Raw genomic sequence first — 13,866 nt, 5'->3', positions numbered from 1 at the left:
TCCCTGTGACTTGTGTCGGTGCAACCACACTTGCAATTTCCCAGGATTGCACCTTTCTAGCAATAGACCCTATTCACGGCCCGCCCACGCACGCGCACTCAGCAAATTTCTCAGCAACTTCCTGGTGCTGACGTCAGCTTTGAAGGGTAAACTAACACAGAAATTGCTCGACTTAAAGCCAACAAATCACTATTTTGAATGGTTGCGACCGTCAGGGAGCAGTTTACTACCAGTAAGACTCCCTAATCGGGAGACAAGCGACCGTTGGTCGCTTATCTCCACAAATATCACAACCTCCACCTCTCACGTCATACGGGTAGCCATAGTTACACCTGGAATGTTGAATCTCCATATATGGAGATAACCTACGCATCACACAAAGTCTGACCTCACCAGCCCATACTTGGGCATGGACGACTTATATCTCCATATACGGAGATGGCCATATATGGAGATACGATGACATCACAGAGTCCACAGCTGATGATGTGGCGTGATGTCATACAATACACAAACAAGCCCTATATAAAGGGGCAATTCTCACCAGGGAAGAGAGCATTGCCTGGAATGTTGAATCTCCATATATGGAGATAACCTACGCATCACACAAAGTCTGACCTCACCAGCCCATACTTGGGCATGGACGACTTATATCTCCATATACGGAGATGGCCATATATGGAGATACGATGACATCACAGAGTCCACAGCTGATGATGTGGCGTGATGTCATACAATAAACAAACAAGCCCTATATACTGATGCGATACGATGACATCACAGAGTCCACAGCTGATGATGTGGCGTGATGTCATACAATAAACAAACAAGCCCTATATACTGATGCGGAGATATGAGCAGGGCAAAGGTGTGACGTGTGACCGACCGACCGACCGACCGACCGACCGACGGACGGCCGGTGGAGGTTTTCATTGCGACCGTAAGGTCGCAGTTTAGTACCAGTAAGACTCCCTAATCGGGAGATAAGCGACCGTTGGTCGCTTATCTCCACAAATATCACAACCTCCACCTCTCACGTCATACGGGTAGCCATAGTTACACCTGGAATGTTGAATCTCCATATATGGAGATAACCTACGCATCACACAAAGTCTGACCTCACCAGCCCATACTTGGGCATGGACGACTTATATCTCCATATACGGAGATGGCCATATATGGAGATACGATGACATCACAGAGTCCACAGCTGATGATGTGGCGTGATGTCATACAATACACAAACAAGCCCTATATAAAGGGGCAATTCTCACCAGGGAAGAGAGCATTGCCTGGAATGTTGAATCTCCATATATGGAGATAACCTACGCATCACACAAAGTCTGACCTCACCAGCCCATACTTGGGCATGGACGACTTATATCTCCATATACGGAGATGGCCATATATGGAGATACGATGACATCACAGAGTCCACAGCTGATGATGTGGCGTGATGTCATACAATAAACAAACAAGCCCTATATACTGATGCGATACGATGACATCACAGAGTCCACAGCTGATGATGTGGCGTGATGTCATACAATAAACAAACAAGCCCTATATACTGATGCGGAGATATGAGCAGGGCAAAGGTGTGACGTGTGACGTGTGACCGACCGACCGACCGACCGACGGACGGACGGACGGTGGAGGTTTTCATAGTAAACTGCTCCCTGACGGTCGCAATCAAAACCTCCACCGGCCGTCCGTCCGTCCGTCGGTCGGTCACACGTCACACCTTTGCCCTGCTCATATCTGGGCTCGTTTGTGTATTGTATGACATCACGCCACATCATCGGCTGAGGACTTTGTGATGTCATCATATCTCCATATATGGAGACATAAGTTGCTCATGCCCAAATATGGGCTGGTGAGGTCAGACTTAGTGTGATGCGTAGGTTATCTCCATATATGGAGATTCAACTTCAATGAGTAACCATGGCAAATCACACCGTACACAAATGACCCTTATATAAGACCGGCATTATCTACCGACAGCTGCTATAAGCCAACCCTGGCGATAAGGTCTGAGTCGAAGAAATGCTTCTTTCCTGGTATAAGACCGGCATTGTCTGTCGTACATTTCGGTCAATTCCAGTGGGGATGCCATTGAAAAGTTAATCTAGTTGTACAAAGTAATCAAAGAATGGGTTGACTGGTAGGCTGGTTGACTGCTTTATCTGTGGAGAGTGTATGTCACTGAGAGTCCTTTTATAGCGATTGAAATCATGATGAGGTCACGATGACTCATCTATGCCCAAATATAGATTTCTAGGTCAGATGGCCCATGGAGTTTGTGATGTCAAACCTAGCAACCCAATATAAACAAACCTGATGTCAGACCTGAAGTATCCTTTTATACCCATATATGGAGATACAGAGATCTCCATATATGGGCATATTAGAAAGCCCATATATGGGCATATACGGATGACATCAGGGATATCCATATATGGTCATAAAAGGGACAAGGGCTTACAGTTAAGAGATCTCCATATATGGGCATATCAGAAAGCCCATATATGTTCATATACTGATGACATCAGGAATATCCATATATGGGCATAAAAGGGACAAGGACTTACAGTTAAGAGATCTCCGGGCATAAAGGGACAAGGACTGTTACAGTAGATATAGAGATGTCCATATATGGGCATAAATGAACAAGGACTGACAAACACTGAGATCTCCATATAACCTATGGGAATATAAGGGACGAGGACAATGCGTAGCATTGTGAGCTTGTAGACCTATTTTCTAAATATTGTTGTACATTAAAAACTTGAAATGGGTTGTTCTGCATAGTACTTGGGATTTGTTGATGTAAATGTTCACATAGAGTGTAATAATTGGTAAAACAAACTTTTGGCCTATTTGTGGAGATAAGCGACCAACGGTCGCTTATCTCCCGATTAGGGAGTCTTACTGGTCTCCCGATTAGGGAGTCTTACTGGTAGTAAACTGCTCCCTGACGGTCGCAATGAAAACCTCCACCGGCCGTCCGTCGGTCGGTCGGTCACACGTCACACCTTTGCCCTGCTCATATCTCCGCATCAGTATATAGGGCTTGTTTGTTTATTGTATGACATCACGCCACATCATCAGCTGTGGACTCTGTGATGTCATCGTATCGCATCAGTATATAGGGCTTGTTTGTTTATTGTATGACATCACGCCACATCATCAGCTGTGGACTCTGTGATGTCATCGTATCTCCATATATGGCCATCTCCGTATATGGAGATATAAGTCGTCCATGCCCAAGTATGGGCTGGTGAGGTCAGACTTTGTGTGATGCGTAGGTTATCTCCATATATGGAGATTCAACATTCCAGGCAATGCTCTCTTCCCTGGTGAGAATTGCCCCTTTATATAGGGCTTGTTTGTGTATTGTATGACATCACGCCACATCATCAGCTGTGGACTCTGTGATGTCATCGTATCTCCATATATGGCCATCTCCGTATATGGAGATATAAGTCGTCCATGCCCAAGTATGGGCTGGTGAGGTCAGACTTTGTGTGATGCGTAGGTTATCTCCATATATGGAGATTCAACATTCCAAGTGTAACTATGGCTACCCGTATGACGTGAGAGGTGGAGGTTGTGATAGTTGTGGAGATAAGCGACCAACGGTCGCTTATCTCCCGATTAGGGAGTCTTACTGGTAGTAAGCTGCTCCCTGACGGTCGCAATGAAAACCTCCACCGGCCGTCCGTCCGTCGGTCGGTCGGTCGGTCGGTCGGTCACACGTCACACCTTTGCCCTGCTCATATCTCCGCATCAGTATATAGGGCTTGTTTGTTTATTGTATGACATCACGCCACATCATCAGCTGTGGACTCTGTGATGTCATCGTATCGCATCAGTGTATAGGGCTTGTTTGTTTATTGTATGACATCACGCCACATCATCAGCTGTGGACTCTGTGATGTCATCGTATCTCCATATATGGCCATCTCCGTATATGGAGATATAAGTCGTCCATGCCCAAGTATGGGCTGGTGAGGTCAGACTTTGTGTGATGCGTAGGTTATCTCCATATATGGAGATTCAACATTCCAGGCAATGCTCTCTTCCCTGGTAAAGTAAATTATAACGCTTTGTGCCTTTTACTATCTTGTGTTCTTGATCACGAGGGTTTCCCCTTCAACCGTGACGTCAGCACCAGGAAGTTGCGTAACGTGAATTCTGTCAATATTGATTGTTCTATACCTCGCACAAGGGCCTTGAGCAGGACTGTATCGAAGTCATCTGGCCCCTCCTGCTCTCCATGGTAGACAGTGATTAGATCCCTGTTCTGGTAGATGCTCAGAGCCTGAGGGTCAGAGTCAAGGGTCACAGGATGAGAAGATGAGGAAATTACCCATGCAATTAACACAGGAGATCTCAGTTTTTTCAAAAGTAGGTACTTGTGTGCTAAAAGACAGAGATCTCTTAAAAGACAAATCTCTTAATCTGAATAATATCGGCGTAATAACACAAATATACTGTAATGGATTTTCTGCTCCATTTGGCACTCTATGGGAAGCAAGATAAATAGTTTGACTTGCAATTATGCAACAAATGTCATCAGCCAGATTCAAACCTGTGACATACTGTTCATCCTCAGCCACTGAGCACAAGTTCAGCCAACAGTGTGCAACACAGACAGACAGACACTTGTAAAGGCCTTTGAAGTTAAAGGAGTAGTTCACCCCAAAATGACTTTTTTTCTATTGATTACTCATGCCATGGAGAGTAGAGTTCAATAATAGTTTTAGTTTTTTGTCGCATTCCACATCGCAGACAAAAATGTGATCACAATAAATTTACCCCCATTCGTTCCGGATGGGGACCCGTTTCGAAACGGGTCCCATCCGGTATCAATGGGGTAAATTTACTCGAATCAAATTTTTGTCTTAGGAATGTGACAAAAACCAAAAAGTATTATTGAACTCTAATTTCCCCACTATTATTACCCAGAGTTAGATACACTCATGGATGGATGACCAGTTATGGACTGCAGACAGTATTCCAATGAGCCTTTGGAGTGGTTTACATTTAACATGGCATAAAAAAGAAAAAGAAAAGATATCCATGACCTTGTCCGACTCTGGATAAGTAGGATAAATTGTAATTTTCAACTAAAAACAAACTATGCCTTTAACCACATGAACCATAGCAGCTCCATTGTGGGCATTGCCATAATGGCGAACATTCTGTAAAAATAGCAGATCTACAAGTGTCACGTTGCAATGTGTTATGAGCTTGCAGATTGGGTATTTTTGACAAAGACATTTGGTGTAGAGGAGAAAAAGAGGGCCTCCTTGGGGGACCATAGTCGACAAAGTAAACACTTATAAGCATCACAGTGCTGACCATTGACCAGAACACAAAGAAGATTCTCCCTGAGATCGGCTAGATCAACAGAGCACATACAGAGGTACTTTAACACCCATACAACTATCTATGTATGTTCAGAAAAGCCCATTGACTTAAGGGTATGTCGAAAGCCACATTACTTTGCGGTAGTTCCACTGCCCTTACCTGTTCAACAAGTTTGTCCGTGTCGGATTCAGAAGGGAAGTGCTTCCTGACCCGTTCCGCCACCCTATCCTTCAGATCACTAAAGCCTGCCTCACCATCCACCTCATTGGAGGACTGGGCAGCAGGGGCAGACGATAGGTTCTCTAAAATGCCACACAAGAGGTCAGCCACGCCTCCTGAACCTGCCAGCACCAGCCAGGGCGTCGATTTCCTCAGAGACAGATCCACCCGCTGATGAAGATATTAGGTGGAGGGAGGGAAAACGAGAAAAACTGAGATAGGGAGGGAAGAGAGCGCAACAGCTATGCATTGCAGACAAATGAAATCATTTCATTATTTTTTTAGTACAACATTGCTTCTCTACTGGTTACTACTTTTAATGCCTGGCTCTTATTTCTTTACATAGCCCTCCTCCAATTTATAAACGTTCTGGTACCTGGATACAAAAGCACTGGTCATTGCAGTCTCTAGTATCATGTGTACTTTTTCCGTTTATCGGTTTTATATTGAATGACACACACCCAAAAGTTGGAGATGTAGACACAAGCTAGTAAAAATGTAAGAATCAGAGAGTTGCACACTCAGAGGTCTCCTCTGTTGTGAGCAATGAACAGTCATCCAACTACTGTATGCTTGCTCACTTGCAAATCAGCATGGCAGCAGCTTCTGTCAAAAAGTTAGTCAGTGGAGAAACATGAGCGACGAGTATGACATGATTATAATTGCTCCCGTTTGTGTGTGCCTGGATTTTCATGAAACTCACTAGGCTGCCCTGAACTGATAATTCAGGCTGCCCTGAACAGATCATTAACATTTTTGCCCAAAAATATCAACATTAGATAATCATATCTCAGGAGCCAAGAGATATAGGTTTACACCCCCCACCCCCATGTGCATTTTGTTTTTATTATAAGTTGTGTTGGCCTGTACCTATAATGATAGTGAATAATCAGCTATAACAAAAGGAATACTTGTAATGCTGATTCCATTAATGTGCCTGACTGATAAAAACCCAGTTATTTATGTCATCTTAATTATACTGGATGAATTATTGCATTGAATGTACCTCCAGCGTTGTTGCATCTCCTGATATGAGCATGCAGAGAACAGGAATGTCAATGCTGCCACTGCCTGTAAGAAAAAAAGAATTACAGGTAATCAAACTGAAATGATCTCCTTTCTCATAGATAATGTAAAGCAATAGCACCTTGATTTACTCTACATGTCCACATCTCTTATGTGACTAGTGCAACATACATACATAGTTTTCAGTTTTATTTTTATATTATACATTTCAACTTTCATTTGGTGTCAAGAGGAAGGGCAAAGTACGAATTTCAATAAAGTGCAATGTGGCTCTCTGCACATACAGTAAGACAATAGAGCGCATTAAACTTTACACATTGCCTCATTTTGTGTGACTTTCCACTGGAGCTTTGTCTCTACTTGATTCTACATGTTGAATAGCTCAGCCTGAAAGTCAAGCAGCAGCATGCAATGGCCAGCGTCCAATCAGATCTGTGGCCTTAATCCCGTCAAGATCCAGTAACATGCAATAATCACTAGATGGTTAAAAGGAGTCGAAATGAACAGTGAATCTGAAGTGAAAGATGTTTGGGTCTTTATGACTTTTATACTCGTAATTCAATGATTAATCGATTTATTTTCAACTATTACATTGAAGACTATTTGAAAATCTGACAGTTTGTTTACTCCACTGACAAAAAAATATATTTTGGTTATGGAGACATTTCAGCTCTTTGGGAATCACTAACAGACATTTGTCACCATTTCATAGCGCATTCACTTTATAGCGCAAAAAATGTATTACTCATCAAATCATTGTAGCAGCCCTACATGTATCCGACTGTCGACAGTCATTCTGCAGCAACATAGTCGCCCCACAACCACTGCTTGAAAACTACACATGGTGGTTTTTCTAGAAGTTCAACAAAAAATCAACCACAAATAAAAGTAATAAAACTGCTGGTTGTTTTTATGGAACACCATATGACTCGCCCCCAAAACACAGTCACCTCGGGCGTCCATCCGGCCGAAAGGTAGAGCGGTCTCTGCCTGATATTTCTAAACGTAACCTCCAAATCTCAGTAAAACTATATAAACTTATTTCAATCGCTATGCTCAGTCGCGAGAGCCACGAGGTCTGTGGGAAAATAATGAGGACGAGCGTGTTTTAAGGCGAGCGTTCCGGTTACCTTTTTACTTCATTCAGGTCATGGCAAAGAATACCCATGATTTTTTTAATTCCACAAACAAACATCCCTTACCCCAGATGCCTGTGCGTTGGTGGGAGATGTAGTCCTCTAGCTTAGCCCTGAAGCTGGTCTCTCCTCCTCTGCGGCCTACACTGCCATCGTCCACCAGCAGGAAGGCCTGGTAGTTGTTGTCCAGGCTGTAGGAGTCCCCGGTCTTGTTCTGGACAAAGTACCTCGCAGGGAAGCTGCCCTGAGGGATGGAAGAAAACAGGAATCGCATTATTTACAACAGTGTCCATCAACTACAGCACATGTAGGTCAGGGCCGGGGTCAGGGAAATGGGTCAAGAGCTTATTCTGGTGTGTCCAAGGGGTGTGTGTGTGTGTGTGTGTGTGTGTGTGTGTGTGTGTGTGTGTGTGTGTGTGTGTGTGTGTGTGTGTGTGTGTGTGTGTGTGAGAGAGAGAGACAAAGTGAGAGACAAAGTGACTGACTGACTGACTGACTGACTGACTGACTGACTGAGTGAGTGAGTGCGTGAGTGAGTATCTTTCAGTCAAACGCCACTATAGGCATAAGATTATCATTTCTGTGGCGAACGCTAGTTGTAAAGTGTGCGCGTATACCTGAGGGTTGATCAAATGTTGTCGGTTGTGCACGAGGCCCCAGGGAGCGATGCCCAACGCCACAACCTTGTTGACAGAAGAGGACGCAGTGGCGTGGTCCCTCACCGCCTCTCCTACGCATCTCCCGACACCTTCGCGCAAGCCTGATGTCAGTATCCAGGCTCCTGTGTGTGTGTGTGTGTGTGTGTGTGTGTGTGTGTGTGTGTGTGTGTGTGTGTGTGTGTGTGTGTGTGTGTGTGTGTGTGTGTGTGTGTGTGTGTGTGTGTGTGTGTGTGTGTGTGCGCGTGCGTGCGCACATGTGTTTCATTACGTGTGTGATTATTAAATACGTAAATATGTGAGCAATGAAGGAGATTAAATAGTTTGTGTGTTTTGGTAATAGAAAGGGAGAGACAGAGTAGATCATTAGAGATATTCACAGTTCAAAGCTGTAACATTTTTTTTAGTTCGTTTTTGGGCTCTTACAATAAATCATAATTGGGATAGGATACTTTAACAACATGTTCCCCGTTTCCAACTTTCCATATTATTACCTAGATCCGTTTCTTTTTTTTAGATCGGCTTGCCTTCTATACACGCATATAAGTATCTATATTTACTAATCTCAGGAGGAGGGAAGTGAAACAGAGTAAACAGTTCTCACAGTACTGTACTGCATCCTCTGTATCTTGCTCAACATCCACAAAGTCTCTGGTAATGCAGTTGCGTGTGTTTGGGTGTGTGAGAGCGCGAGAGAGAAAGGAGATGGTTTGATAGGGGTTACCATCACAGTGTGATATTTTGGGGGCTCCCCAGATGATTAGCTTAATGTGCAACATTGTTTTCTCACTCAACAGTAAACAAACCAACATAAAGTTTAAGTGTATAGAGGGTATCTGGCACTATCTGCACATTTTCAGGACTTTTCAATACCTCTACAAATTGTCAATTAGAGGCTGAAATTATGAAAATAGTCCATCAATAGATTTTTTAGTCTGCTATTTTCCACAATAGAACTGTGTTATACAAAATGTAATGGCTCAACTCTTAGTGCTCGTCGTCAGGGTGGGGGTCCCCAGTTAAAATATGATTATTTTGGGGGTCGTGGCCTGAAAAGGTTGAAAACCACTGTGCCACCTGGCCTTGGCACATCAGTTTGGAGGAAATGGTCATTGTGGCAACAAACTGGGAACAGGAAGTCGTGCAGCGCAAAGCCATTATATTTTCTTGCAGCTGCAAGGCTTTCCCTGTCATCATTACTGATTTCTCTATAATTTCTTTAAATGATTTTATTATTCAGTATCCTTGGAGTGCTTGGGGTTTTAGTTTCAGTTTGATTTGACAGTTTTTGGCAAGGATTTCGTGTTTCCTAGAAACTGATCATCAATATCCTTGGAAGGGTTTCATTTCTGTATTCAGCAGTGTTTAAGTTACATCATTATTGAAAGTTATGACATTACATACAACATGAGCTATGAGCCACTTCAAAGTCCTTCAGGCTCTTTGGCCATTTCTGCTAATTTCCGATATAGGAGAAAGTTGTTGTTCTCCCTCTCTCTGCTAATGTTCTGATATGAGAAAAAGAGCTGTCTAGATATGGGAAATTTCACCTGCATAGAAAAATGTGGTCTCCCATAGGAGAATGCTATTCATGATCATGAATGGCAGGAGTCAAGACCTTATTATAGCTTCTCAACTGAGAGTTGATGAATTGATGAACAGAGAACAGAGAAAATGAAATGTTTTGGCTGTGGAGTGGAAGGACACTGGTCCTGAGAAGGATTTTAGTGCTGCTGGGACAAGCAGTGCAGTGCTGGTAAAAAGAGAAGGGGAGAGATCCATGGGGGGCAGAATGGTGAAGAGAAGACATAAGGGGTAAATGGAGATGGGGAGGGCACTGGGCAAACAGATTAAACTGAAGGGGGGGAATGACCAGCAGGAGAATAATGAAGGTGGGTGGGGGTGATGGAGAGAATGTGACCAGTGCTGAACCTGAGGCTAGTTAAGATGATGTTATGTGTTCTCAAGAGGACAGAAATCTGACTGTTAGTCAAGAGGATGTGGGATGGGGTGATGCCAGGGCTGGACTGGGAGGGGTGCTGGTTGCTGATGGGGCAAAAAAGACGAAAAGTTCAAATGGGTCACTAACAAAAAACACCTACCTGTGCTTTGTGAGGCTTTGACCAGCCCCTGCCTGAGCACCTCCCGAACCCAGGTCTTGACCTTTGAATTGCCTTCTCCTCCCACCACAGATACCACCAGGTTGGGTGAGGGCAACCCCCAATGTGTTGTCATCAGGGTGTAGGCCATAGATGGGTCAGTGTTCCATGACATGCGCAGGAACTAGGTGAGCAAAGTAAATGAGATTAGGACAGCGATGGACACAACCTAAATACAGACAGACTAAGACTGTTTTTGAAGCACTTAGGAACCCGATTTGGTGATCTTATTTTTGATTGTTTTGAATTAAATCGAATTAATCGAATAGCCCGGGAATAACTCTGGAAACTCAGGATATAGCAGTAAACGAGTTAAGTAGAACTACCCTATATTGATCAAAATTGAAGTCGTCTGTGGGTCTGTCTGGACACAGGCCTCAAAACACTTGTTGCCCATTACTCCTGCACAATAACCCAGGTGACACTGGTTACGATATACTGTATGTATTGCTCATGTCAGTGTTGCCATCATAGACTGGCCTCCAAGTAATTTGGGTACCGCCATTCAGACAAGCTGATCAGCATTTAAAAGAACGCAGTGCATGTCTTTCACACAGGAGTGTTTCTTATATAATGTACCCAGGATTTCAATCAGGGCCAACTGTGGTAGTCAGGTAGGGGACTGCCCATAAGTCCGAAGGTTCATTAGTCCAAAGGTTCATTAGTCCGAATTTAGTTAGGGTTACTGAGGTTAAGTTTTGGACCAATGCCATGGCACCGTAAGGTATTGTAAATAAATCATGAAATGCGCTCTCCTTTCTAAAAGACTGAGTCTTTGAGCAAGCAACTAAAACAGAGATTAATTTTGTAACGAGCGGCTTGCAGTCATATGTGCGTGTGTGTGTTGGTGAAATTCTCATTCTACTAAACAGGTCTAATGAAAAACATTATTTTGAGATTTTGGGATCTATTTTGATGCTTCATTTGCTGGGGCCTTAAAGCATAAGTAACAATCTTGAGAGCAGACTGAAAATGTTGAAATTGATGATGCAAGGAACTCCCAAGGAACCACAGTGAACATGTATCAGATTGACAGTCAGGCAACCCACATAGCTGTGCCTCTTGCTGGCTCCCGCAAAATGCAACTCTCCAAAGGCATCGGTGGGATATTCAGAGGAGTGCTGGGCACTGTCCCAGTGGTTGACGATGGCTGTGCTGAAGTAGTCGCCCAGAGCCACCGATTCATGGTTGTCCCTCCGACCCCCACACTGGCATAGTAGGCCGTTACTGATTGAGACAAACAGGGAAATGCATCAGTGACAGTAAAGTGACAATTTCATCAACAAACTATACTATAAAAAATGGTCAAACATTGGCCAAATTGTAAAATAAATAATATAAAACAAGAGGCAAGCTTTTTGAAAATAGCTGATCTGCAAGCTATGTGATCTATTTTTCCAATAATATTTATATGTGGAGTGGGGGTTTCCCAGTTCACATTATGATTAAAGTTATTTTATTTTTATTTTTTTGGGGCGCAGCCTAAAAAGGTTGGGAATGACATAATATAGACAACCTGGTCATGGTGTCTGTGCAATCGTTAAAACTGCTGTATCAGCTCTAGAAACCCAAGTTTTATTTCCCTTTTTTTGCCATTTCCAGTTACTAACTCAACTCTTCCGCTAACTATTTGTTATATACTGTATAAAAAAGGGAGGTAGGATATCGCTTACCTGGAAGTATCTTCCACAAAGGTGGTGCACACTCTTTTCTTGATGAGTTTGGGTATCCAACTCTGAGGACAGTTTTCACATGTTATTGTTACAGCACACTGCAAGTTATGACATTTCTTATTATTCATGGAATAAAATCTGTAAAACATGTAGGACAGGTTAGGAGGATATATCAAATGTTTGAGAAAACCACATAATACGTTTGGAGCATATGACTCAAATTCATGTAGCTGCAGGGTTTTACATTTGTTTACCCTAATGTTTACTTTGGCAATGCTCACTACACTAGTCAAACAACTGCCAGTGGTGTAAAGTAACTAAGTACATTTACTTAAATACTGTACTTAAGCACCAATTTTGAGGCATTTGTACTTTACTTGAGTAATACTTTTACTTCTACTCCACTACATCTTGGATTCAAATATTGTACTTTCTCTACTAGGCTACTTTAGATTACATTAATTTGAACAATTTTAGGTCTAGTTACTATGTAGATTTTGATTATTATTACAAAACATACATTAACCACTTCAGCCATGGTATATTTCGTTTGAAAATAGCAAATCTGCTATTTTCAAAATACTTAATTTGCACTTTTGACAACCTGAAATGGGACATTCTGCATAATGAGTACTTTTACTTTTGTTACTTGTACATTTTGCTACCAATACTTTTGTACTTTTTACTCAAGTACATTTTGAATTTCCAGACTTCTACTTAATTAGGCTACTTGTAAAAGTATTTCTACACAGCAGTATTGATACTTTTACTCGAGTAAAACATGCGAGTATACTTTTATCCACCACCACTGGTACAAATATCCTAAATCATTCTGTTTCTGAATTCACTTGCCTGCCACACATTTATAACCGTTCACAGGCAGCAGTATAACCCATTTAGCCCACACAACAGTTCTAATCATTGATAATCATTCCCACCTGGTCCTTATTGTCAGATTTAGATAGTTTGCCACCGGCGGCGTCTCCTTCCTCCTCCGTGTCGCTCATGTTCTTTGCGGTTGGACTGATTCTACGAACTTTATTCTTGCATTTCCTGCTAAATGTTAGCTATAAGGGACGTCCTCCTAAACTAGTAAAATGACATTCCCTGTCGTTTTAACGCCACCTGAGAAAGGAAACAGAGGAGGTGGGGAAGCGCCGCATTGGATTGGGTGTGGTGGTGGTTCAGCCTGAGAGTCAAAGGAGGTGAAGAAAAGTAACTTCACAAAAGAATCCAGAGAGACGAACTTGGGGAAATGGGAGGGACCATCCATTCCAGACAGACTGTAGTCTGCTCTGCTCTGCCCTGCTCTGCCATGGTAGGCTACTAACCAGACAGTAGTGTCAAATTGGCAGTGTTTCCCAAACTTTTACATTTCGGTCTCCTCTGACAGTGACTTCTCTGACAGCGTACACAATCTATAAATGGAGCCAATGGACGCGCTAGTGTTCATTTGGTTACATTTGTATAGGCTACTGAGTTACAGTCTTGTATGGGTCAAACTCAATTTAGACCCCCCTAAAGGAACCCACAGAGTCCCTGGAATCAAGCACTGAAATAAGGCAAATTGTCAGTGGTTCTCAAACTTTCTGATGTCAAGGACCCCTAAATTGACACTTAT

General features: G+C 42.9%; 1 protein-coding gene across 1 annotated transcript in view; it reads right to left on the bottom strand.

The window, feature by feature from the left end:
* Positions 1–13,489, bottom strand: part of LOC308302800 (transient receptor potential cation channel subfamily M member 4-like) — a 33,984-nt gene extending 20,495 nt beyond the window's left edge. Inside the window, exons 1-9 of the mRNA XM_080747094.1 lie at positions 13,184–13,489; positions 12,246–12,307; positions 11,622–11,799; positions 10,516–10,696; positions 8,375–8,538; positions 7,824–8,001; positions 6,602–6,666; positions 5,536–5,766; positions 4,222–4,324 (exon numbers count right to left, since the gene is read on the bottom strand). Coding sequence (XP_080603220.1) covers positions 4,222–4,324; positions 5,536–5,766; positions 6,602–6,666; positions 7,824–8,001; positions 8,375–8,538; positions 10,516–10,696; positions 11,622–11,799; positions 12,246–12,307; positions 13,184–13,252 — 1,231 coding nt within the window. The 5' untranslated portion in view covers positions 13,253–13,489. The remainder of the gene's footprint in view (positions 1–4,221; positions 4,325–5,535; positions 5,767–6,601; positions 6,667–7,823; positions 8,002–8,374; positions 8,539–10,515; positions 10,697–11,621; positions 11,800–12,245; positions 12,308–13,183) is intronic.
* Positions 13,490–13,866: the final 377 nt, after the last annotated feature.

The sequence above is a fragment of the Nannobrachium achirus genome (assembly GCF_963921795.1).
Source record: "Nannobrachium achirus genome assembly, chromosome: 18".
NCBI lineage: Eukaryota > Metazoa > Chordata > Actinopteri > Myctophiformes > Myctophidae > Nannobrachium > Nannobrachium achirus.
The sequence above is the reverse complement of the archived record's forward strand: the minus strand, read 5'-3'. Positions and strand labels throughout refer to the sequence as shown.